The sequence below is a fragment of the Nycticebus coucang genome, chromosome 6 (genome assembly GCF_027406575.1).
Source record: "Nycticebus coucang isolate mNycCou1 chromosome 6, mNycCou1.pri, whole genome shotgun sequence".
In the NCBI taxonomy this organism is placed as follows: domain Eukaryota; kingdom Metazoa; phylum Chordata; class Mammalia; order Primates; family Lorisidae; genus Nycticebus; species Nycticebus coucang.
The window spans coordinates 75,153,498-75,179,262 of record NC_069785.1 but is presented as its reverse complement, the minus strand read 5'-3'; the positions used below and the strand labels follow the sequence as shown (position 1 = coordinate 75,179,262).

General features: G+C 45.6%; 1 protein-coding gene across 6 annotated transcripts in view; it reads left to right on the top strand.

The window, feature by feature from the left end:
• The window catches only part of CELF6 (CUGBP Elav-like family member 6), a 35,984-nt gene extending 13,639 nt beyond the window's left edge, over positions 1-22,345 (top strand). For 2 of the 6 annotated variants that reach the window (XM_053595119.1, XM_053595121.1), the window contains 10 exons: positions 367-415; positions 16,566-16,694; positions 16,803-16,882; positions 17,057-17,200; positions 17,320-17,452; positions 17,542-17,688; positions 18,209-18,289; positions 18,376-18,519; positions 19,733-19,888; positions 20,712-22,345. In XM_053595119.1, coding sequence (XP_053451094.1) covers positions 367-415; positions 16,566-16,694; positions 16,803-16,882; positions 17,057-17,200; positions 17,320-17,452; positions 17,542-17,688; positions 18,209-18,289; positions 18,376-18,519; positions 19,733-19,860 — 1,035 coding nt within the window. In that variant the 3' untranslated portion in view covers positions 19,861-19,888; positions 20,712-22,345. Of the gene's footprint in view, positions 1-366; positions 416-16,565; positions 16,695-16,802; positions 16,883-17,056; positions 17,201-17,319; positions 17,453-17,538; positions 17,689-17,880; positions 17,944-18,208; positions 18,290-18,375; positions 18,520-19,732; positions 19,889-20,711 lie in introns of all 6 variants that reach the window. The other 4 variants (XM_053595115.1, XM_053595116.1, XM_053595120.1 and 1 more) reach the window with 4 other exon arrangements.
• Positions 22,346-25,765: the final 3,420 nt, after the last annotated feature.

Below are 25,765 nucleotides of genomic sequence, written 5' to 3'. Positions count from 1 at the left end.
ATCAATTCCACCCTCCTACACAATTCCTCTCACTCAAAGCCTTTAAGTAAGTCCAGGATCCAGAGGGACAGGCTTCATATAGTCCCTGCCCAGAGCCCAAGGTAGAAGAACCTCTTTAGCTGCCATATTCCACCCTGTGCTGCCCCTGAGTTCCTGCCACCCATCTCTTCCAGGTTCAACACCTTCTAAATCCTTGGATATAAGGAAGGAATCTTGGAGAAAATCTACAATCCCATTGTGGGAGTGGTGGAGTACAGAGTTCAAAGGGGCTAGGGCTCAGATCCTGAGGAGTCCAGGGGTGGAGAAGCCAGGGCTGCAGGACCAGGCAGTCATGCTGAATGGGTATGTTGGTCCGATGTCTTTCAGATGAATCGTCCGATCCAAGTGAAGCCGGCTGCCAGTGAGGGTCGAGGAGGTAACTTCCCTGTCTGATGAACCTCAGGGTGTCACCCCTGTAGGGGATTATGACTCCACTCCTGGAGTCAGGCCTACCCAGGGCTTATTACTAGAGACTCCTTGGGCCAATGGGACAGGTGGGGCCCAGCGTCGCTCAGCCCCTGTAATATCTCAGCCATCCCAACTCAAACCAAGGAGAGCTGGGGTTTGGGGGGCCCAGATGCAGAAGAGGCAAGAAGGGCTGAAACAGCTGCTGCAAGTAGAGCTCTTGCCACCTCACCCCTGGAGAGAGGTTGTTCCCATTTTGCCAGGCGTGACTTCAGGAATTTTTGTTTATTTATTTATTTATTTTTGGTGAAGAATCAGGCTGAGTTTATTTATTTATTTATTTTGAGACAGAGTCTCACTATATTGCCCTGGGTAGAGTGCTGTGGAATCACAGCTCACAGCAACCTCAAACTCTTGGGCTTAAGCGATTCTCTTGCCTCAGCCTCCGGGTAGCTGGGACTTCAGGCGCCCACCACAACGCCTGGCTATTTCTTGTTGCAGCTGTCATTGTCGTTGTTTAGCTGACCAGGGCTGGATTCAAACCTGCTAGCCTAGGTGTATGTGGCTGATGCCGTAACTACTGTGCTACAGGCGCCGAGCCTGAATTTATTCTTCTTTTCCAGATTCTTCTGATTTCAGAGAAAACAGTCCATTCATTCTTTCATTGTAATTGCCCAGTTAAAGATGAGGCTGCTACAACAGACTTTATAAGTCCTCTATGCTGAGGACCTTGGAAAGTCTTTGAAAGTTTTTTAGCTGTACTCTTTCCTGGTAGAGAAAAACCAATGCTCCTTAACAACAAGAAGGGTGGACAGTCTGTGCTTCCTGCCAACCAGCTGGGATCTGGCCAGCTTCCATGCTGGAAAGGCAATACTGGCTTCTGGAGTCAGTTCTTGGTGTTTCTTTCACCCTTGGGTCTTACATCATTCCATGGTATCTGCCTTTATTCCTCCCTGTCCGTTTACTTTCTCCCGTGGGTAAGACTCTCTTCCTGTCTTACCCAAGATCAGCCATGACTTTTAAAGGTGAAAGGAGTTGCCTGTCATCAGGAAAGAATGGAACTCCGTTGATGTAAACTTTTATTGACTGCTACTAATTCTGCACACCCTCTCAGTCTTCCTGATGAATGTCCCCACCCACAGGGGATCTGGTGGCTTCATGGTTCCACTGTAGAGTTCATTCCTCCAAGAAATACTTCCTTCATCTTCTTTTTTTGCCCTGGGTAGAGTGCCATGGTGTAGTCACCGCTCACAGCAACCTCCGACTCTTGGGCTCAAGCAATCCTCTTGCCTAGGTTTTTTTCTATTTTTGATAGAGACAGGGTCTTGCTCTGGCTCAGGGTGGTCTCGAACTTGTGAGCTCAAGCAATTTACCCACTTCGGCCTCCCAGAGTGCTAGGATTATAGGCGTGAGCCACCGCTCCCAGCCATCCTCTTAGATTCTCTGACTTCTAGTCTCTGATTCTTGATCTTTGGTCAAGATGTTATTATCTCCACCCCCACACACACTTTGTCTTGTAGAGATATTTCTAAGTTTTCTCCTCCTTTCTATATACATACATCCTCCTTTCCGTTTCATTCTTTCCAGATAGGGTTTTGAGATGCTCCAAGGTATATACAAAAACCCTGGTTCATGTGCCCCAAGAATTTCTGCTTCTTGGGAAACACTATTAGGCATCAAGGCTGTTGTTGGCCATCTTTTAAGCCCTGTCCACAAACATGAGGCAGTCCCACAGCTGAGAAGCCAACTAAGAGTATATGAGTGAACTGAGAAGCAGATGAGTTGGACTGTAGTTTGTTCAACCATCCAACCAACATCTTCGGAGTGACTTATTCCATTTTAGGGATACAGATGTGAGCAGAGCAGACTGGACACCTGGCCTCATGCAGTTCTGAGTCTGTGCAGGGATATGGATAAGTAATCAATTATGATTCTGTGTGAGCACTGTTTTTTAAGGGGAGGTCCAGGAGGAATTGTGAGGACACAAATAAACAAACAAAGGGCACCTAACCTAGTCTGGCAGGTCACCGTGAGCTTTTAAAGGCAGAACTCTCGAGGATGAGAAGGAAGTAGTCAGAGGAAGAGGAGATGGACCAAGTGTCTGAGGCAGAAGGAATAGCATGTGCAAAGGCCCCAAAGCTCAGAAGAGTATCGTGCAACTTGGAGTCTTATACAGGACCTAAGTCCACTATGCTGGGGCATTCCTGCTGTATGGAGTTCAGCACATCTTGTCAGTGTTTAGGCAGCTGCACAAGGAGGCTCCCTTGCCAATAATGCTTTTGCTTGGCCTGGTCCATGTGTCATGGCCTTCTGGGCTCCAAACAATGGCATCAGCTTGAGTTTTATAATTTTCTCCCCCCTTCTTGTATAGGTTTTGCAAATGTCACATCATTGACAAATTCTGTACATGTGGTATCCCACCTATACACCTAATCAAGAAAGCACAAAAAACAAATCTGTCTGAAAAGAGGTCTTCCTAGCAGCAGAACTCATAATTTTAGCAATTATGTGTTAAACAGATATTTTTTTGAAAAGTGATGGCTGTCAAGGATGGATTTGGATTTATCGATGCTCCAAATGCATCCATAAATAATCCTTATTGCAAATTTGGACAACCAAATCTCTCAATTCCTCTGTTCCCTGGCATATATATCCAGTCTTGCAGAACAATTGGGCCTTTACAATTAATAAGTATTTTACTACTAACTGATCTGTGTTAGATAATCATTACTAATCAAAATATGCCCTTTTTTTCAATACTATCATATATCTCTTCTAAAGTGAGTTCAGTCCTCTGCTGAATTTTAACATAACGTAATGCTTTAGAAACTCAACTTTTGGTTTTTCTTTTCTTTTCTTTTTTTTTTTTTTTTTTGCAGTTTTTGGCCGGGGCTGGGTTTGAACCTGCCACCTCCAGCATATGAGGCTGGCACCTTACTCCTTTGAGCCACAGGCGCCACCCTGGTTTTGTTTTGTTTTTAAGAGACAGAGTCTTGCTCTGTTGCCCAGGCTGGAATGCAGTGGTGTAATCATAGCCCTCTGAAGCCCCAAATGCCTGGGCTCAAGTGATCCTCCAGAGTAGCTGGGACACTACAGGCCCATGCCACTATTTTTTTTAAGATGGTGTCTCACTATGTTGCCTGGGACCTCAATCCTTCCCAGCAGCTGGGACTATAAGCATGAACTATAGTCACCACACCAGATAAAAATGAACTTTTAAAAATGGTATTGGATTTTTGCTTTTGAAATTTAATATTCGACACTAATGTGGGACATCCTGTCCCATTCAAATCTTATCTCTGTGACCTCAGATGTTCTATAAATCTTCAGAGTTAATGATCACACTTGACCTGATATATTTAAGCCAGTGAAGATGTATATTTTATTTACTATTCTTAAATTTAAATCCTTTAGTTTACAACTAATAATAATTTCTTCGGCTCGGCACCTGTAGCTCAAGCAGCTAAGGCGTCAGCCACATACACCAGAGTTGGCAGGTTCGAATCCAGCCTGGGCCTGCCAAACAACAATGACAACTATGACCAAAAAATAGCTGGGCATTATGGCAGGTGCCTGTAGTCCCAGCTACTTGGGAGACTGAGGCAAGAGAATCACTTAAGTCCAAGAGTTGGAGGTTGCTGTGAGCTATGATGCCACAGCACTCTACCCAGGGCGATAGCTTGAGGCTCTGTCTCAAAAAATAATAATAGTAATAATAATTTCTTCATCTAATAAGAATACTGGTATCAATGGAAACATAATCTAAGGGATATCAAGGCCAACATGATCTTCCAAAATTCTGTCATCTTCTTCTAGAAGAGATTATTACATAATTTTTCTTCTTGTAAAGTAGGAATCATCGACTCCTACAGGAGCCTAGACTATCATGATTTGTAAAAAATTTACATTGTAATTATATTAAATGTTGGCAACTAATTCAATTTTTAAAAGTGGACCGGCACCGTGAGAGCCTCATTAGAATTGCTTCTTTGGCCCAAAGACTGCCATTTTTTCCCATCTGCCATAAAGGAGGATTCCATTGTACACACATGAGCTTCCTAGCAAAAGCAGCTACTTTATATTCTGTCATTTGAATTTTTAAGCTAATGCAATAGAGCAGTGATATTCTTACTTCTAATCAGTAAATATGAGGTTTGTAGTTGAAATCACCAACATGCATACTATATGTTGTGTTACTTTTAGAAGTTATTGTAACTTGTCAATTCAGTGCCTACCATACAAAAGTAGAAATACAATAGGATCTGCCAGATAGAAGGTGCCAGGATCCTCTCCTTCCATGGCCATCCCCCACAACTTTGGTGGCACTTTTCTCAGAGTGCCAGATGTGCATATGAACCTTTGTGGACTATATTATAGTAGCCCTGTAATGTATCCCAGCCAGTTTCCATAAATTCTGCATCTGAGTTTCACACTGTTCCTATACTCTACTCCCCATGCCTATATTTTACATCCTATGGCATTTAAACATTGAGCAGTATAACATTGAAGGAAAATGCATCTAACTTTCCAAAATAAGTTGTTTCCCAGCATATAAAAGGCACCCATTTTTACATTAAGCATACCCAGCATCAGAACCTTTTCCCGCAGCATTTCACTTGGCTGCATTTGAATAATGTGAACATTAAAATGTTTGTCTTAGGCCAGGCATGGTGGCTCACACCTGTAATCCCAGCACTCTGGGAGGCCAAGGTGAGGCAGTAGATTGCTTGAAGTCAGGAGTTCAAGACCAGCAAGCCAGAGTGAGACCCCCATCCCTAAAAGTAGCTGGGCATGTGGCAGGCACTTATAATCCCAGCAATTTGGGAGGCTGAGGCAAGAAGGATCGCTTGAGCCCAAGCATTTGAGGTTTCTGTGAGCTATAACGCCATGGCACTCTACCAAGGGCGACAAAGTGAGACTCTGTCTAAATAAATAAATAAAATTTTAAAAATGAACAAATTAATTAAATGTTTATCTCAATAAAAATTCAAGGTTTTTATTCTATTTCTTTTTTCTTTCTTTTTTTCTTTTTGAGACAGAGTCTCACTTTGTCTCCCGGGGTAGAGTGCTATGACATCATAGCTCACAGCAACCTCAAACTCTTTGGCTGAAGTGATCCTCTTGTCTCAGCCTCCTGAGTAGCTGGGACTACAGGCACCCGCCACAACTTCTGGCTAGTTTCTCTATTTTTAGTAGAGACAGGGTTTTGCTCTTTCTCAAGCTGTTCTGGAACTCCTAACTTCAAGTGATCCTCCTGTCTCAGCCTCCCAGAGTGCTAGGATTACAGACATGAGCCACCCTGATTGGCCTTTGTTTTTCTTTGTTGTTGTTTTTTTTTAGATGGAGTCTCCCTCTAAAACCCTGTTAGGGTGTAATGGCATCATATTGCTCACTGCAACCTCAAAACCTCAAACTCCTGGCTCAGCGCCTGTGGCTCAAGTGGCTAAGGCACCAGCCATATACACCCGAGCTGGTAGGTTCGAATCCAGCCCAGGCCTGTCAAACAACAATGACAGCTGCAACCAAAAGGATAGTTGGGCATTGCGGCAGGCGCCTGTAGTCCCAGCTACTTGGGAGGCGGAGGCAGGAGAATCACTTGAGCCCAGGAGTTGGAGGTTGCTGTGAGCTGTGATGTCACAGCACTCTACCCAGGGTGACAGCTTGAGGCTGTCTCAAAACAAACAAACAAACAAAACCTCAAACTCTGGGCTCAGGGGATCCTCCTATCTTAGCCTCCCAAGTAGGGAGGGGAGTACAGGTGTGCATCACCATGCCCAGCTAATTTTTCTTTCCTATTTTATTTTATTTTTTAAATTTTTTTGGTGGAGACTCGCTCTTGCTAAAGCTGTTCTTAAACTCCTGAGTTCAAGCAATCCTCCTACCTTGGCCACCCAAAGAGCTAGGATTACAAGCATGAGCCACTGCACACAGCCGAGGTTCATGTATTTTAAAATGTTAACCACAAATTACATGAGATCAGAGGTAGGGATCCCCAAATCCCTCAGACAATGGTAACTAAATAGGTCTGTTTTACTTGCTATTCAGCATGGGGAATGCAGTTGATTTTTCCTAATTTATGTTATCTCTATTTTGGAAACACTAATTATAACTATAAGCAGCAATCCTATAGGAAAATGATTTTAAGTCATTGGCAGGGGTGTCCAACCTGTGACAGCCCATTGGCTGCATGCAGATTATGGAAGGACTGTGTTCCTTATCTGGGGTTGGACAGCCCAGATCTCTTTTATGTTCATCAGCTTTCTTTGGTGTTTGTGTATTTAATATGTGCCCCAAGATAACTCTTCTTCCAGTATGCAGCAAAGAAGAAAAAACGTTGGACACACTTGTAAGGCAAAATCTTCAAAATAATTGAACTGTTTATACTTTCTTTTCTTTAAAATTTAATAACAGAATCAATAAACTTATAAATCACAATTATGATGGCACTTATTCCACTTCTAAACTTGGCTGTATTTTTTACTCAGCAAATATTTATGTATCTCAGATGCCTAAGGTACAGAAATGTGTTAAATAATCAATTCATGCAGTCTTTCCACTTTAGTTTTTTGTTGTTGTTGTTGTTGTTGTTTTTTGTTTTTGGCAGGGATTGGGTTTGAACCCGTCACCTCCCACATGTGGGTTGGTGCCCTACTCCTTTGAGCCACAGGCGCTGCCCATCACTTTAGTTTTTTTTAACCTTCAAATTTAAAACTTCTCTGAGGATTTTAAAATATACTTTGAATCATCTTTTTTTTTTTTTTTTTGTAGTTTTTGGCTGGGGCTGGGTTTGAACCTACCACCTCCCACATATGGGGCCTGCACCCTACTCCTTTGAGCCACAGGTGCTGCCCTCTTTTTTTTTTGAGATAGTGTCTCATTTCGTTGCCCTTTGTCGCCCTTGGTAGAGTACTGTGGCATCGTAGCTCACAGCAGCCTTAAACTCTTGGACTCAAGTGATTCTCTTGCCCCAGCCTCCCAAGTTTCTGGGACTACAGGCACTTGCCACAACGCCCAGCTATTTTTAGATGAAGTCTCACTCTGGCTCAGGCTGGTCTGGAACTCATGAGCTCAAGCAATCCACCTGCCTTGGCCTCCCAAAGTGCAAAGCTTTCTCTCTCTCTTTCTCTCTTTCTTTCTTTTCTTTTCTTTCTTTCTCTTTCTTTCTTCTCTCTCTCTCTCTCTCTCTCTCTCTCTCTCTCTCTCTCTCTCTCTCTCTCTCTCTCTCTCTCTCTCTTCCTTCTCTCCCTCCCTTTCTTTCTTTCTTTTTTTTTGAGACAGAGCCTCAAGTTGTCACCCTGGGTAGAGTGCCATGGCATCACAGCTCCCAGCAACCTACAATTCCTGGGCTCAAGCGATTCTCTTGCCTCTGCCTCCGAAGTAGCTGGGACTACAGGCACCCACCACAACGCCTGGCTATTTTTTGGTTGCCGCTGTCATTGTTGTTTGGCGGGCCAGGGCTGGATTCGAACCCACCAGCTCAGGTGCATGTGGCTGGTGCCTAAGCTGCTTGAGCCACAGGCGCCAAGCCAAAGTGTTTCTTTTTTAATCTTAAAATTTGGTTTGACTTAAAAGCCAATGAATTGCTATGATATTAAGCTCTCCTATCACTGTCCTATAATTGTTTAAGTAATTTCTGCCTGGATTTGCAAAGGTTTGGTTAAATATCAGCCTGGATTTTGAGTAAAAAACGTATACATTAGATGAGCCATCTTTTACAATTGGTTTCTAGGATTCCATTTTATTCAGTATATATCAACTAATCTTTGAATTGAAATTGAATTTTGAGGTTGAATTTTCAGAATTTCATAATGCTGGGACATACTCTTTAACCTAAATCCAATATGGACCTCAGCAACAACTGTTCTATCAGTTAACAATGATATCTGGCTTTTATCCTTAGACTGACTTCATTCTAAAAAGTATTTTATCCAGGGTCAGTTAACAGTGGTATCTGCCTTTTATCCCTAGACTAACTTCATTCTAAAAAGTATTTTTACAATTAACACCTGACTGGATAGTTTTCACAGTACTGCTTGAAACTATCCTGAACTACAAAGTAATAAGAAGTACTTTCCTTCATCTTGGCTCAGAGCAGAGTAGACAAGGCTGATGGTCATAACACGTTTAGCCAGTAAGCTGTGGCTGACCCTCTAGCAAGCACCCCACAATGTGGCGCTGTTCTTCAGGTTCAGGCATGCAGCTTGCGAAAGGAAAATGCATTTCCAGAGGCTAAGACTCTTTCTCTTAAGAGAGAAGCTAACATTGGTCTGCCTTTCTCACTCGGCTCTCTTGGATTCCATGGACAGTGGACTGACTCTGTTCTGTTTCTCAGGCTAAGTCTCTTTGTTGCAGCTCTCCTTAAAGCCCTTCTTTTTTTTATGGTAAAAACATAAAATTTATCATCTTAACCATTTTTATTTTTTGAGACAGCCTCATTTTGTCATCCTAGATGAAGTGCCATGGCATCATCAGAGCTCACAGCAACCTCAAACTCATCAGCTCAGGTGATCCTCTTGCTTCAGCCTCCTGAGTAGCTAGGACTACAGGCACTTGCCACAGCATCTGGCTATTTTTTCTATTTTTAGTAGAGATGGGATCTCACTCTTGCTCAGGCTGGTCTCGAACTCCTGAGCTCAAGCAATCTACCCACCTGGACCTCCCAGGGTGCTAGGATTATAGGCGTGAGCCACAGTGCCTGGCCCATCTTAACCATTTTTAAACAGATAATTAATAGTGTTAAGTATGTTCGCATTGTCATGAAACTACTCCCCAGAACTTTGACATCTTCCAAAACTAAAATTCTGTATCTGTTAAATGGCTCCCAACTTCTTCCTCTCTCCAGCTTTTGGAGTTTAACCATTATAGATACTTCACATAAGTAAAATCGTATAGTAGTTGTCTTTTGTTTTTGTGTTTGTTTTTGAGACAGAGTCTCAAGCTGTTGCCCTGAGTAGAGTGCCATGGCATTACATCTCACAACAACCTCAAACTCTTGGGCTTAAGTGATTCTTTTGCCACACCCTCCCAAGTATCTGGGACTACAGGTGCCCGCCACAATGCCCGACTATATTTTCCCGCCACCCTAGGTGTATGTGGCCGGTGCCCTGCCGACTAAGCTACGGGTGCTGCCCAGTAGTTGTCTTTTTAAGACTAGATTATTTCATTTAACATAATATCATCCAGGTTCATCCATATTTCAGTATGTGTCAGAATTTTTTTCCTTTTTAGGGCTAAATTCATTATATGTGTAAACTACCATTTATTAACCTGTTGATGTCCATTTTGGTTGCTCCCACTTTTTGATTATTGTGACTAACACTGCTATGAATATCGATGGGTGTACAAATATCTCTTTGTGCTTTCCACCCACAAAAAAAATACTGCATGATCTCACATCTGTGTGGAATCGTAAAAACTGGAACTCATGGTCATACGCAGTGGCTCACGCCTGTAATCCCAGAACTCTGGGAGGCCAAGGAGGGTGGATTATTTGAGCTCAGGAGTTCGAGACCAGCATGAGCAAAAGTGAGACCTCAGCTCTACTAAAAATAGAAAAATTAGCCGGGCATTGTGGCAGATGTCTGTAGTCTCAGCTATTTGGGAGACTGCAGCAGGAGGATTTCTTGAGCCCAGGAGTTTAAAGTTGCTGTGAGCTATGATGCTGACTGAGTGAGACACTGCCTCAAAAAAAAAGTGGAGGCTCAGCACCTGTAGCCCAGTGGTTAGGATGCCAGCCACATGTACTGGGACTGTGGGTTCAAACCCAGTCAGGGCCTGCTAAACAAAAACAACAGTAACAACGACAACAACACCAAAAATAGCCAGGGGTTGTGGTGGGTGTCTGTAGTCCCAGCTACTGGGAGGCTGAGGCAAGAGAATAGCTTAAGCCCAAGAGTTTGAGGTTGCTGTGAGCTGTGATGCCATAGCACTCTACTGAGGGTGACATAATGAGACTTTATCTCAAAAGAAAACAAAACAAAAGTGGAACTCATAAAAGCAGAGTAGCCTTATCAGGGGTTAGGGTCAATGGGAGAAAGGTAGGAAAAAGGGGAGATGTTAGTCCAAGGATGCGAAGCTTTGGTTAAACAGGAAGGTTAAGTTTTAGTGATCTATTGCACAGCCTGGTGACCATAGCTGTTAATAATGCATTGCACATTTCAAAATTGCTAGTAGAGTTAAATCATTCTCACCAGAAAAAAAATAGGTGAGGTGATGAATCTGTTAACTTGCTTGATTTAATCATTCCGCAAAGTATACATATATCAAAACATCACATTGTACTCCATAAATATAAAATTATTACTCATCAATTACAAATAAAATAATAAATGATTTTTTTAAATGTGCTTTTAGTGCTTTTGGATATATTCCCAGGAAAGGTATTGCTAGGTCGTATGGTAATTCTATTTTTAATTTTTTGAGGATCAACCATAGTCTCTTCTATAGCTGCTATACCATTTGACATTTCCAACAACAGTGCACCATGGTTCCAACTTTTTTTTTTTTTAAGAGACAGAGTCTCACTTTGTCACCGTTGGTAGAGTGCAGTGGTGTCATAGCTCTCTTGGGCTAAGGAGATTCTCTTGCCTCAGCCCCCCGAGTAGCTGGGACTACAGGTGCCCACTACAGCGCCCGGCTATTTTTTGTTGCAGTCTGGCTGGGGCCAGGTTTGAACCTGCCACTCTCGGTATATGGGGCCAGCGCCCTACCCAGTGAGCCACAGGCACCACCCCATATACTTGTTACCCATTTGTATATTTTGGGGGAAATGCCTATACAATTCCTTTGCTTGTTATTAAATCAGGGTGGGTTTTTTGGTTATTGTTTAGTTGCAGGAATTCTTTATATATTATGGATATTAACTCTTTTCTCATATACATTACTTGCAAATATATTTTTTCCATTCCATAGGGTTTTTTTCCACTCTGTTGATTGTATCCTTTGATATACAGAAGTTTTTTAATTTTTTGTACCTTCCAATGAATCCTCATCAAAGTTTTGAATTTTGATGTGTCCGATTTATTTATTTTTACTTTTCTTTTTTTTTTTGAGACAGAGTCTCTCTCTGTCACCCTGGATAGAGTGCTATGCCCTCATCATAGTTCACAGCAACCTCAAACTCTTGGGCTTCAGCAATCCTCTTACCTCAGCCTCCCCAGTAGCTGAGACCATAGGCCTGCACCACTATGCCCAGCTAGGTATTTTTTTTTTTTTCCTATTTTTAATAGAGACAGGGTCTCACTCTTGCTCAGGCTGGTCTTGAATGCCTGAGCTCAAATAATCCATCTGCTTCAGCCGCCTAGAGTGCTAGGATTACAGGTGTGAGCCACCGCACCCAGCCCTGTTTTTACTTTTGGTACATGTGCTTTTGGTCTCATATCCAAGAAATCATTATGAAATCCAGTCATGAAATCCCCCTCCCCCAAAGTTTTCTTCTGAGAGTACTACAGTTTTAGGTGAGGAGTAATGGCTCATGCCTCTATCCTAGCATCTTAGGAGGCTAACGTAGGAAGATGACTTGAGACCAGTTCAAGACTGGCCTGAGGGTGGCACCTGTGGCTCAAGGGAGTAAGGCGCTGGCCCCATATGCCAGAGGTAGTGGGTTCAAACCCAGCCCTGGCCAAAAACTGCAAAAAAAAAAAAAGACTGGCCCGAGCAATATAATGAGACCCTGTCTCTTCAAAACAACAGAAAAATTAGCCAGGCATTTTGGCACAACCAGTAGTGCCAGGTTGGGGATGCATAGGCAGGAAGATCACTTGAACCCAGGAGTTTGAGGTTGCAGTGACGTATAATGATGCCACTATACTCTAGCTCTGTTTTGAGACCCTGTCTTAAATTTAAAAAAAAAAAAAAAAAAGAGTGTTTTAGTTGTAGCTCTTACATTTAGGGCTTTGATCCATTTTCAGTTCAGTTTTTGTATATGCTGTAAGGTAAGTGTCTAACTTCATTACTTTGCACGTGAATGAGTATTCCCAGCCTCATTTGTTGAAAAGACTATTCTTTCCCCATTGAATGGTCTTGTTACCCTTGTTGAAAATCATTTGACCATGTATGCGTGGGTTTATTTCTGGGACTTCTATTCTATCCCAGTGGTCTATATGTTTGTGTTTATGCCAATACCACAGTTTTGATTACTGTAATTTTGTGGTAAATTTTGAAATCAGGGAATTGTTCTTTTTTTTTCAAGATTGTTGGCTATTCAAGTTCCCTTGAGATTCCTTATGAATTTTATTTTATTTTATACAGAGTCTTACTTTGTCACCCCTGGTAGAGTACCCTGGCATCATAGCTCATAGTTCCTCAGACTCCTGGCATCAAGTAATTCTCTTGCCTCAGCCTCCCTACTAGCTGGGATGATAGTCACCCACTACAACACCGAGCTACTTTTTGACAGGCAGGGTCTTGCTCTAGCTCAGGCTGTTCTCAAACTCATGAGCTCAGGCAATCCACCTGCCTCAGCCTCCCAGAGTGCTGGGTCCATATGAATTTTAGATTGGGATTATCTATTTTGATAAAAAGTGCCATTGGAATTTTGATATGGATTACATTAAATCTGTAGATCACTTTAAGTAGTCTTGACATCTTAAAAATTTTAAGTCTTCCAATCCATGAACACAGAATGTCTTTCCATTTATTTATGTATTTTAAAATTTCTTTCAGCACCGTTTTATAGTTTTCAGTCAGTGTACATGTTTTTTGCCTCGTTGGTCAAGTGTATTCCTAAGTATTGTACTCTTTTTTTATGCTATTGTAAAGAGTTGCACCATTCAACCGTGTAGCTTTCCAAACATGTCTCAACGCCACACTAATGCTGTCTTCCAATTCACTCTACTTCAGGAATGTTGAGCCTTCATGTTTGATATTCTCATGTTTCCAGGGACCTACCCACTATCCATGGGATGGTTTTATTCAGACATTTTTTCCCTGTCTCTTGTAGCATCCTCTTTTTACCAAATTGATAGTTTCGCCTAGAGGAAAATGAATTTTCTGGGCTATGTCCTATCATTGTCTCCCTGTGGGGGCATTGATCAGCTGTCAGAATCTTCAGGGCTGTGGGCTTTAGGGGTACTCTTGGAGGTCTGGCCTGTACTTCTCTTTGATCAGCTCTGTTAAGAAACTTATTTCTGGGTCACCCAAGGCTCAGGGTTATGTGACCCACATCTTCCTCCTGTCAAACACCATCATGTTCCTGTAAAGTGGCAAGGAGGATACCAGGATTCAAGGGGATACCTGGGAAGCAAGCAACATAGAGCCCAGCCCATAATGAATGCTGATTTTAATTTCAAATTCTGTATACCCCAGTAGTCCAGAACCATAGGCTTAGTGCCCTATGGCATGGAAATGGAAATTCTTAACTGTTTTCACTGTAAAAGAAGGATCAAATAGTTTCATAGGCCATGACATGAGTTTGAACTGACTACGATCAGTTAAAGAAAGCAAGAAGAGGGCAGCGCCTGTGGCTCAAAGGGATAGGGCGCCAGTCCCATATGCTGGAGGTGGTGGGTTCAAACCCAGCCTCGGCCAAAAACCACAAAAAAAAAAAAAAAGAAAGCAAGAAGAGAGTAGAAGGCTCAGATCACCACCGTCCATACAAACCTCTTTTCAGGGGCTCCATCTCAGCTTGTGATCTCTTTCCTCCTACATAGGGCTGCCTGGATGTTGGTCCACATGGCATGACATCTTATCTGGATGCCATCACTATCTTATGGACCCTACCCAAGGGCACAACTGTACTAGAAATTATGGCAGCCCCTGTGAGACTGTGGTGGCCCTAGGATCTTCTTCCACCTCTCCTGGGCCTTCTTCAGCTACCTGGGTGGACTGTAGTGACATAGCTCAGAACAATGACACAGTCTTCTGGGGTTTGATTCTCTGACCAAAATGGGCCTGTCCTCCAATGTCAAGGCAAAACTATCAACATCAAATTGATCAAGAGATCAGTGGATGACCTTTCTAGTCTTTGGTTCCTAAGTAGGAAGATCTCAGATCCCCCTTCATATACCATCTGGAACTCTCTCTATTCTCTTATCTTCTAGGTCAGTAGTTTCAAAGGGCTTTCCTTAGAAACTCCCCACCCCAGAGAGTACCAGGGGAGGATCAAGCAGGAGGAATTCCAGCCTCCCCACCCCATTTTATGGCTTCAGTCAAAGCAGTTTGCTTTTCTCTTACACTTTGAGCTTCACCCTAATATTTTTGTCAGAACAATGTATTCCACTGATTTTACAAAAGGTTAGGAATCAGTGACCTGTTTTAAGGGCACTGTTCTGTGGCTAACACCCCCAGAAGCAGAGCACACTCATTGGATTGTACTCTCACCACAGAAAGTTGATGGTAAGACTTTCTCAACTCCTCCAGAATTCCAGCCACAAGTACTTATCCATTCTCTCCCCCAGGATCACTGGGAAGTACTTCTCTGGACAGAGAGCAAGATTCTGCTAAAACACATTCTGCTGGCCACACACGAACGGCACGGCAGCCCTGCCCTCCACACAGACACAGCATTGACAGACAGATAGACACTTCAGGATCCCCAGGGCTGAACCCTAAACCATCCAGGTGAAATATGGGTACACACATAGCCTTACTGGAAACCTCTGCACTGTTAAGTTCAGTCTGTTCTTCCTTTTCACTGCCACCCAGGCTCTTGTCTTTTTGTTACTGTTTACTTGTTAAGAGTTCTTTATATATTTTGGATATTAACCCCTTACCAGATATGTTATTTGCAAATACTTTCTCTCATTCCATAGGTTGCGTTTTCACTTTGTTGATTGTGTCCTTTGATGCACAGAAGTTTTGCATATTTTATGTCTTTGTCTCTCCTGCACTCAGAATCCAAGGATCTCCTCCCCAGTCTGCCTAGCCAAACTTGTCAAGGAGTAGAGGAATTTGGGATAGGTTCTTCTGAGCTGTGGTATCTTAAGAGGAAGCCTGAAACCAAATTCCTACCCACCTCTTCTCTCCCAACTTGCATGGTCAAGCCCCATCCCAAATTCAGAGACCTACCTTGATGCAGAGAGAAGCCAGACTTTAACAGCAGGCTCTGTTGGGTGGGCCTCTCTATCCTAGGCTCCCTGATAGTGCTCCTGAGGTCTAACTTGCTGGATGTAGAGAAAATCCCTGGTTTCCTGCACCAGCTTTCCAGATTTCTTCAGGGTACACAGGCTGAGCTTACAGCTCATTTTCTGCATCTCTGCCACTCCCATTGAAAGAGTGGATATTGGGAGGGCTCAGACTTGTTCTCTGGTGGCAATCCAGGTCTATGGGCAGAACTTGTTCTCTCATAGTGTGCACACTTGAGAGATTGGGCAGGACAGGGGAAGTCAGAAAGGAGTCAACAGGGTTCAGAAGTTGCCTAGAAGCTTGTGGAGGAGATGGAATGGTGGAGGTCAGAGTTAAGGAAAAGGGTAGGTGTTCAGCAAGTATAGTGGAAGACGTGCTAATACTGAAAGTGCAGGAACCCAAGCTTCCTGCTCTCTGTGGGCCATTGGGAGGGACACCCAAACATGGGTGGATTTGGTGCTGGGGGTAAGGATTCATCCTTCCAGTGCTCAATGCCTGTGGATGAGGCAGTAGGATGAGAGAACTGATTTATATACTGTTTTTAAACTCAGAACCCTCCTTGATGTGAGTGGGTTGGGGCATTGATTCTAGCTACTCCTACCTGGCTGACCAGCGAGGATGTACTTCTCTTCCCTGGACCCAGTCTGAATACAAAGGCCTTCTCTGAGCACCCGCTGTCATAATATGGGAGAAATGATCTGAAACAGCATTTCCCAAACTCTGAGAACAGGAAGGTCAAACACAAAATGATGCATGTGTAGGGATTTACCCCCCAAACATACTGAGACTGCATCACTCCCCACAAGAGTGGCAATGAGCCTTGTGGGTTCCCAGGACCCAGGTTTTCCTGAAGGAAATCTGAGCTAAGTTCTCTCCCCCTAGATCTGTAGGTCATCCTACCCCTCAAAGAAACCTAACCTTGGAGCCCCAGGGCTGTCTCACTCCCCAACTTGGTTTCCTGGAACTAACCTGGTGGGCTCCCTTCCTGAGCTCCTCGGTCATGGTGGGAGTCTAGGAAGACTTAGTGCTCCCCAGGTCATTCCTGGCTTTGTTCCCAGAGGACCGGAAGCTGTTTGTGGGGATGCTGGGCAAACAGCAGGGTGAAGAGGACGTCAGACGCCTGTTCCAGCCTTTTGGCCATATCGAGGAGTGCACTGTCCTGCGGAGCCCAGATGGCACCAGTAAAGGTGACCTAAGCTGACTCTGAGATTTTCTGGTAGCCCTTTCTCACTCTGGGCCACATGACCCTTTGGCCCCTGTGGCCTGAGCCACGCGATCCCTCTATCCTGCCCCAGGCTGTGCCTTTGTGAAGTTCGGGAGTCAAGGGGAAGCTCAGGCGGCCATCCAGGGTCTGCACGGCAGCCGGACCATGGCGGTGAGGGCGGGTGCCTGGGCCGAGGGTGACGCCAGTGGGGCGGGAAGGGCTGCTCCCCACGTGCGCTCGGTGCCCCTGAAAGGGCCTGATGGGGAAGGCGCTCAGCCCAGGGCTGAGGGCAGGGCTGGGGACGGGCTCCAGGCCGTTAGCCACAGCCTCCCTTGCCCTGCCCAGGGCGCCTCGTCCAGCCTCGTGGTCAAGCTGGCGGACACCGACCGGGAGCGCGCCCTGCGGCGGATGCAGCAGATGGCAGGCCAGCTGGGCGCCTTCCACCCGGCGCCACTGCAGCTTGGGGCCTGCGGCGCCTACACCACAGCGGTAGGTGCCGGGCACCAGCGTGCGCGGGAGGGCAGGACAGGGTCCGGGGGACTGGGTCCGGAGCCCGGGCAGGCGCCTGCCACTTGGCCCTCCACACCTGTCCGTCTTCCCTCCCAAAGATCCTACAGCACCAGGCGGCCCTGCTGGCCGCGGCACAGGGCCCAGGCCTAGGCCCGGTGGCGGCGGTGGCGGCCCAGATGCAGCACGTGGCGGCCTTCAGCCTGGTGGCCGCGCCTCTGTTGCCGGCAGCAGGTACCCCTGGGCACCTGAGGAGGCGGGCGCCTCTGGGAGGGGCTGGGCGCGCCACGGCCTGACTCTCGGACCTCTTCCGCCACCAGCAGCCAACTCCGCAGCTGGTGGTGGCCCTGGCGCGCTCCCAGGTCTTCCGGCGCCCATTGGGGTCAATGGATTCGGGCCCCTGACTCCTCAGGCCAACGGGCAGCCGGGCTCTGACACACTCTACAATAACGGCCTCTCCCCTTACCCAGGTGGGCCTCCCGCTCTTCCCTAATCTCCCCCAAATGAAGTGGGGAGCAGTGGGGTGGGGGGCAGTGCCTAGGGTCCCTGGGAAAGGATTCCCTCTTCTCCCTGCTGCCTCTCACATTCCCTGAGCGCCTGACTCACCTGCCCCACCCTGCCCGCCCTCCTTCATTGTGGGCCTTGCGCCCCTCTCTCCCCAGCCCAGAGCCCCGGCGTGGCTGACCCCCTGCAGCAGGCCTACGCTGGGATGCATCACTACGCAGGTTTCACTGGGCGCTGCGCGGCCTGGGGAGGCTGAGAGGGTGGGTAGGGTTGAAGGGCCCCAGGAAGGAATAGGAAGATTTGGGGGGTCGTAGGCTCTGTTCTGAGAGTCTACCTTTCCAGTCCACCCACTCCCCAGAACGACCTCTCTTGGGGTGAAGGTTACTACCAGACTGGGCTGAATTGGTCAAAGGTGGTCGGTCAGACAGGGCCCTGCTTGGGGCATGGCTCCTGATTGTCACTGCCCACTCCCACCTCTGTCTCCAGCAGCCTATCCATCGGCCTATGCCCCAGTGAGCACAGCTTTCCCCCAGCAGCCTTCAGCCCTGCCCCAGCAGCAAAGAGAAGGTGAGGGACTGGGGACTGGAGATCAGGGCCTGGTGGGGCTGGACTCAGGGTCCCTCCTCTGAACCAGCCTGCTACTGTTCCTGCAGGCCCCGAAGGCTGTAACCTCTTCATCTATCACCTGCCCCAGGAGTTTGGTGATGCAGAACTCATACAAACATTCCTGCCCTTTGGAGCTGTTGTCTCTGCCAAAGTCTTTGTGGATAGAGCCACCAACCAGAGCAAGTGTTTCGGTGAGCTGAGCTCTGCCCTTGGGCCTCTCCCACTTCTAACTAAAGGATTCTCTGTAGATCTTGAGATTGTCCCTCCATAAGGCAGTGATTTCCAGAGATTGAATGTATGGCAGTAAGCAGGATCACAGACCAGTGATGGGACTAAGCCTAGGCCAAGAACAAGCCTTATTTCAGGTTCACATGGGAAGACCAGGTGTCTGGACTGTGTTCAGCTAGATCAGGGCTTTGGAATCTGGCCAGGGCAGAAGTCTGGATCTGGGGCTAGAGTTGCCCTCTAACTCCAACTGTAGTTCTGAGGACCAGAATGGAAGCTGTGTAAGGAGTTAGCCAATATATTTCAGAGAAAGACAGGGAAACATCCCAGTCAACACACTGACACCCCCCCCCACACACACACACACATATATGTGCACTCAGGAGTTGCTGCCTGTCCTTCCTTTAGGAATCCCCAGGACACTTGCCTATGAACGTGTGTCCATTGTACACAACAATGGAAGGGATATGTGTTTGATATAGTTAGGGTTCACTGCAGACCCCGACTTGGCTTGGGAGTCGACAGGGGAAACAACACTGGGGAAAAGTCATGACACCTTACACGAACTTAATGTATAAAGCCCGAGAGCCTGGAGAGGCGCACATTGACTTACAAGCATGGCAGCAGATTGAATTAATGCAGTGACTTTCTGACTTCTCAGAAACCTTTTATTGATCTTTAACACAAAGCGTATATGCAAAATGTAAAGTTGCCAAAAAATAGCATTAAAAGAATTCTAGGTCCCCAGGAAGATTGGATAGATGGAAAGGCTGGGTAACAAGCTGATTATGTGTTTAGAAAGGGGGAGGGGAAAACTAGTTTCATTCCAGCAGGGCAAGCAAGACAGTTTCCCTAATCTAAACTGCCTATCAGGAGTTCAAGGATTTAGCCAGTCTAAAGCATTTAGGACCCTCTCCCCCACTTTCAGCGCTGGTTTGCCCTGATTGGGCACTTCTGGGCTCCTTTCATCTTCAGTGGTCTTGATGAGCCCCCAGGGATGGTTCTATCTGCATATTTTCCCCTGGATTGAGATGGGACACCCCACTGAGAGATTAGCCTATCTACCTCCCTCAGGATGGAACTGGCCTGAGGGGGATGGGAGAAGAGGGAGCTGGTCAGAGAGAAAGGAGGACCTGCCAGGCAGAGTTCCTGGCTAACCTCTCTGCCCACACCCTCCAGGGTTTGTTAGTTTTGACAATCCAACCAGTGCCCAGACTGCTATTCAGGCCATGAATGGCTTTCAGATTGGCATGAAGAGGCTCAAGGTCCAGCTAAAGCGGCCCAAGGATGCCAACCGGCCTTACTGATCTGCTCTTACTGATCAGCCACAGAAAGGTGAGTACCTGCTGAACCCCAGGCAGATGGGGCCTCAGTGATGAGACCCCAACCCTAGCCTTGACACTCATTTTGGGATGCTGGAGGCACCCACCTCTGAGAAAGAGGAGCCAGGAACTAGGAGGATTCCAGGAGCTAGGATGGAGAATTTATGCTTTTCCTTCAATCCAAGGACTGATATAAATTAGACAACATTCCTGTTACCCTGGTCTAGGAGAGATGATTGCAGTGAAATTCAACCAGTTCTACTCCATAGGCACAGGAGCCATGGGAGTAGAGAACTTATACATGGGAAGGGTCCAGGGGGCTAGAGAATGAGACTAGAAAAGTAGTTTGGGGGAAGCTTGTGAAGAGCCTTAAAGTCCATGAGTTCAGACTTTATCCTGAAGATAATAAAGAACCATTAGGGAGTTTAAGAAGGGACAAGATATAAGGGCTGAGATAAAGGCAGTGAATGTGGAGATGTGGAGAGAAAACAAAACGAGCTTAAGAAATAGGATCTGCAGGGCCTGATGGATGTTGGGTTTTGCGTTTTTTTCAGGGCTATAGGATAGCCTTTGCATCTGCTGGAAACTTGCTGTCCCCAGAAAGTTCTACATGGCTCTGTTGAGCTCCTCAGGGAGGCTCTGGAAGGGATTTGGGGTAGGGTCATCTGCCCAGGACCCAGGGTCTGGCTTCAGTAGACCAGGCTGTTGCCTTGGTCCTGCTGCAGCTCCACTCCTCGGGAAGAGAGGTCTAGCCGCTCATCCGAGATGTCACTGGGCAAGCTGCTCTTTTTGTTTTACCAGAGTAATTTTTGCCTTTCCCCCCCTTCCTTTATCAGCAACAGATACTGAAGAGTGAGAAGAAAGGAAAGGAAAAGCACAGAAACGCTTGAGCAGCCCTTCCTGAAGGAGCAGCTGCAGACGGAGGTGGATCGGACCCAAGGCTGGTGCCTGGGGCTCAGGCCACTCTTAAGGATTGTTTTTATCAAGTGGGTTGTTCCGTGCCTGCAGCATAGAGCTCAGGTTGGCAGGGCGACTAGGCCTGGCTGAGGATTGCCTACCTAGGGGAACCAGCAGAGGGCGTTGGGGGTGCCAAGGGCTTCTCCACAAGGGAAGCCCAGATTTACTTCTTTCAAAATCATATCATTCCTTAGAGTTTAGGGACCAAAGGACTATTGCTTTTTTTTTTTTTTCTAAGAATATATATATCTATATAAATTAAAACAAAGAAACAAACAAAAACCCAAGAGAAACAAAAAATACAGTATAGAGTCTCATAAAAGCTGCCTTTAAATATTTCTAGGAGACAGGGTGTAGGAGACCCCTGATAGCCCCAGCCTAGGCAGAGGGAGGCTGTGGAAAGATTTTTCTGAGTCTCATTCCCTCTTAAACCACTTTACCCTTTTAAAAATAATTAAGGACTTGAAGTCTAGGCTCATATGCAGATGACAAGAGAGTTACGGAAGCAGTGAAGCCACAATCCCACAATCTCCAAACTCAGTGAACCACCTGAAAAGGTCCCAGGAGGAGCTCAGGTCTGCCCTGGCTGTGGCCATCCTGAGAAACCCCCAGCCAGCAGGGGTGGGAGCCTCCCTTTCCTTCTCGACTGCCTTTCTTGTGAAACCACTGCTTCCCCAGCCAGGAAGAAAGAGGGAGTTGTGGCCACCAGAGCCTTTCCCTTCACTGCCTGGATAGACAGAAACCCTGCCTTTGGCTGAGCAGATTCACTTCCTGTTTCCCCTTCCCCTGAGCCTGCCCCAGCATCCCCTTGCTCCAGGTCACCTTCTGTCTCTTAGTCTAAGTTTGCCCACCTGTAAAGTAGATTCAGGGTATATGTAGAGGGCTGTGACAACAGACTTGGTAGGTTTGCTACTGTATATACTGCCATTGAGAAGGGGATAATTTTCAATACGTAGAATCTTCAGAATTAGAGGTCCCTCTGTACCCTGGACCTGGGAGGGAAGTAGATGTTTTGCCAAAATACTTCTTCATTCCTTTAAAAAGTACATCTTTCCTATGCAAGAGTGTCTCACATGTGCTTATCCAAGGTGCTTCTAGTTGGTGAGCAGTGTTCAGCTCAGAAGTGGTGTGTGCTCTGTTTGTCTTTGTCTGTCTGTTGTATACAGTGGGTGCCATATAAAGCTGATCAATGGTGGTGCTTCCTGCCTGCTTCTGTGAGATGGGCAAAAGATCCAGCCTAGAACACCATGACTCACCTTGCCTCTGTCAGCCCTTCTTAGGCCTGCAGGGCCTTGCACATATTTTTTCCTAGAAGGATAATTTCCCCCCTGTCCTATAGACATGGATCAACCTAGTCTAAGGCCCCAGGGATGTGGGGTCACTCTAATTTCCAGATGTTGCTGAGACTGGAGGCCTCTGATCTGATACCATGTCAGATAGTAAAGGATGCGGGGGTAGGGGTGGAGGGTTCTTCCTTCATAACAGTTTCTAAGAAAACTTGTTCCCCCCTGTTCCTCTGTCTATGACTCGTTTTTGGAGGGAATGGGAATGAAAACTAGATATGGCAATAACATTACCAAATAAAGTGTGGATACACCAGCACAATACTGACACACAGACTGACCACCCTGGGCACATATAGGGACCCTGCACATTCAAAGTGATTCCACATGCAGGCACAGTGTTCCCTGAGTGCTAGTGGTAAGTAAAGTGCTGGGTATTAAGACTCAGGCATGTTCCAAGTCCTCAGAGTTAAGGGGAAAGAGAGACCAATAATGCAGTTCTAGTGGAGGGCCACAAAAAGTCTGTGCTGACAAGAAGGAGAGTACCTAATTTAGACTTTATTGGCTGCGAGGTCTGAGAAAGGCTTCCTGAAAGAGATTAAGGAGGGGAAGGATACTGGAGGATGAACTGGGACATTTGGACAAAGCTGGTTAGACAGTTGCATCATTTTGAAAAAAAATATGACTACCATTTATTCAGCGCCTATCACATGGCAGATAATGGGCACAAGGTAAGACCCTTTTCGCATTCCTAACTCTACCCTGAACCTTATCATTAGGAAGACATGTCAAGGCACTTGAACCAAAATGGCATTTTAACTATTTTGCTTCATATATAGGGGTGCACCACTGGACAACTTTTTTTTTATTTTAAATGGGACTGGCAGACTGTGTGATTCTAAAACTTCAGGGATTGGCATGGTCTAGATCAGGGGTTGGCAAACTATGGCTTGTGGGCCAAATCCAGCTTGTGGGCCAAATATAGCTCATGGTCTATTTTTGTATGACCTACAAATTAAGAATGGTTTTTATATTTTTAAACATTTATATTTTTAAAACGTTGTGAAAACAAAACAAAACAAAAAAACCCAAAAAGAAAATGAGACAGACCATATGTAGCCCACAAAGCCTAAAATATTTATCTTGTCCTTTAGACAAAAAGTTCTTGACCCCTGGTAAGATCATGGAAGACTTGTATAATGTCTGATGAGTCTGAACAACATGGTGTTTGTGTCTCTGTTTGTGTATGCATGTATATTAGTATGGACCTTTTCAGTTTCAAGTGTCAAAAACCCTACTCAAACGTGTTTAGGCTAATAGGAAATTGATTGGCTTATAGATAAAGGGTGTGGTTGACAACCTTACCTGCCCACCTTCCTATCTGTTCCTAGGACCAAGTGAGTAAACCCAGTTCAGAGTTCACTCTCTTTCAACATGAAAGATTTCCTGTTATGAGGATATCAGAATCTCCAGGCCATAGGACTTTGTTAGTGTCTATTGCCCAGGCTTAATTATTAACAGCAGCACCTCCTTTCACTTTCAAAAAGGCTCTATCTGCCTTCAAGCATGGCTGGATCTAGGGGTTCAAATCTCCATTTCTTGGCTCTGCTTCCTTTTCTTTCTCTCTCTCTCTCTCTCTCTCTCTCTCTCTCTATATATATATATATATATATATATACTTTTTTTTTTTGTAGAGACAGAGTCTCACTGTATCATCCTCAGTAGAGTGCTGTGGCGTCACCCAGCTCACAGCAACCTCCAACTCCCGGGTTTAGCCGATTCTCTTGCCTCAGCCTTCTAAGTAGCTGGGACTACAGGAGCTCGCCACCACGCCCGGCTATTTTTTTGTTGCAGTTTGGCCGGGGCCAGGCTTGAACCTGCCACCCTCAGTATGAGGGGCTGGTGCCCTACCCACTGAGCCACAGGCGCTGCCCGTTCCTTCTATATTTTGACCTCACACTAGCTCTAGCTCTAAAATCCTAGGAAAAACTTTGGCCAGCTTTGGAAATGTGCCCACCATTAGGATGGAAGAGTAGGCCACCATAATCGACAACTTCACCAGGACTGTGGAGCAGTAAATGGGTTACCAAAGGAAGGGGTGATGGGCAGATAAATAATATGTGTCTCTTGGATTCCACCCTTTATTGCATAGACTAATATTGCATACTTTCTTAACAAATGTTCACAGTTGTGACTGCCTAACAATGCGATGATCCTAGACCCAACCAAACTCATACACACTCACTTCCCAATGGGAGATAAAGCAGAATTATATCCAGTTGCTTTACTGAGCCCTCAGTCCAGGGTTATGTGCAATTCTTGATCAGTTCTAATATAACTTCTTATGATTTTGCAAGCTATGGATAAAAGTTAAACTTATCCGCCCCTATATACTATGTACTGAATGTATACTTAAAATGAAATAGTGGAGGGAAATAGTTTAACAGGTTTTTTTAAGAGACAAGGTCTCACTATGTTGCCCAGCCTGGACTGAACTGCTGGACTAAAGCCATCCTTTCACCTTAGCTTCCTGAGTAGCTGGGAATATAGATGTGCACCACTGGGTAACATTTTTTTATTTTTTTTAATTAAAAAATAATTTTAGATTTTAGAAATGGGGTCATGCTATGTTTGCCCAGGGTAGATTCAAGCTTCTGGCTTACTCCTCCTGCCTCAGCCTCCCAAGTAGCTGGGACTACAGGTGTGTGCCACTGTGCTTGACAATAATAACTTTTTTTTTCCTTTTTAATCTTTCATTTGGAATAGAGGAGAAAAAAATGGTCACTAATCTACAGCATATAACACATACTTCTGGATGGTGGAGTGAATTTCTTAGTCAACAAAACTGATTGTTCTTGGTCCTTTCCACTGAGAAATATCTCCTTTATCCATTGTTCTTTCTGAGAGGACAGCACTTCTGGAATTGAAGCATTCCCCTTCTCTTGACATGGTTTTGAGTTTAAAGATTGCCTTAGAGATTAAACATCCCCAGATCCAGTGTTTGCCAGAGGTGAGGATTCTCTGATTCCTAGGCACCAAGAATCTTGCTGAGTCCTGGTCCTCCAGTCTGAATCTTGCCCTTATGGTTTCTGTCTTTTACCAATAGGTCACACTTTAACCATTCCCCTCCCCCTCAGCTTTGTGGCTTCCATAATGATCTGTCTATGGTGGTGAGACACCCTTATTCTGCTCAGTGCACCTATTTAGTATCCGGCTGGCTCATGCTCCAGTGGCCTTGGCTCCAACCAGATAGTCACAATCCCTGACTGGTACTGGCTTCCTAGCCCTGAAGAGATGAAAACTGGACTGGCAGGCAAACACTCTATGGCCAGGAGCCTGCAGGTTGCTCTACTCCTACCCATCTGGCCAAGGCTTATTACTAAACTGAAGCCACATTACCAAAGGACCCCAGAGGGGAAGCTGTCAGAGGGAAATTTAGGGGCCCTCTGAAAACCTCTAGAGCTTGGGACCTGTGGACAGAGTCCTCAGCCTTCAGCAAAGCCCTTGCAATGAATGAATTTCTCTCCCTAGATACAACCTGGGTGTCCTGGATATAGGGGGAAAGGACCTTTATTCTGAGATGGGACTGGTAATCTCTGATCTTGGAAGCAACACTGGATTTGCTGTGTGCTCTGACCAGACTGGGAGGC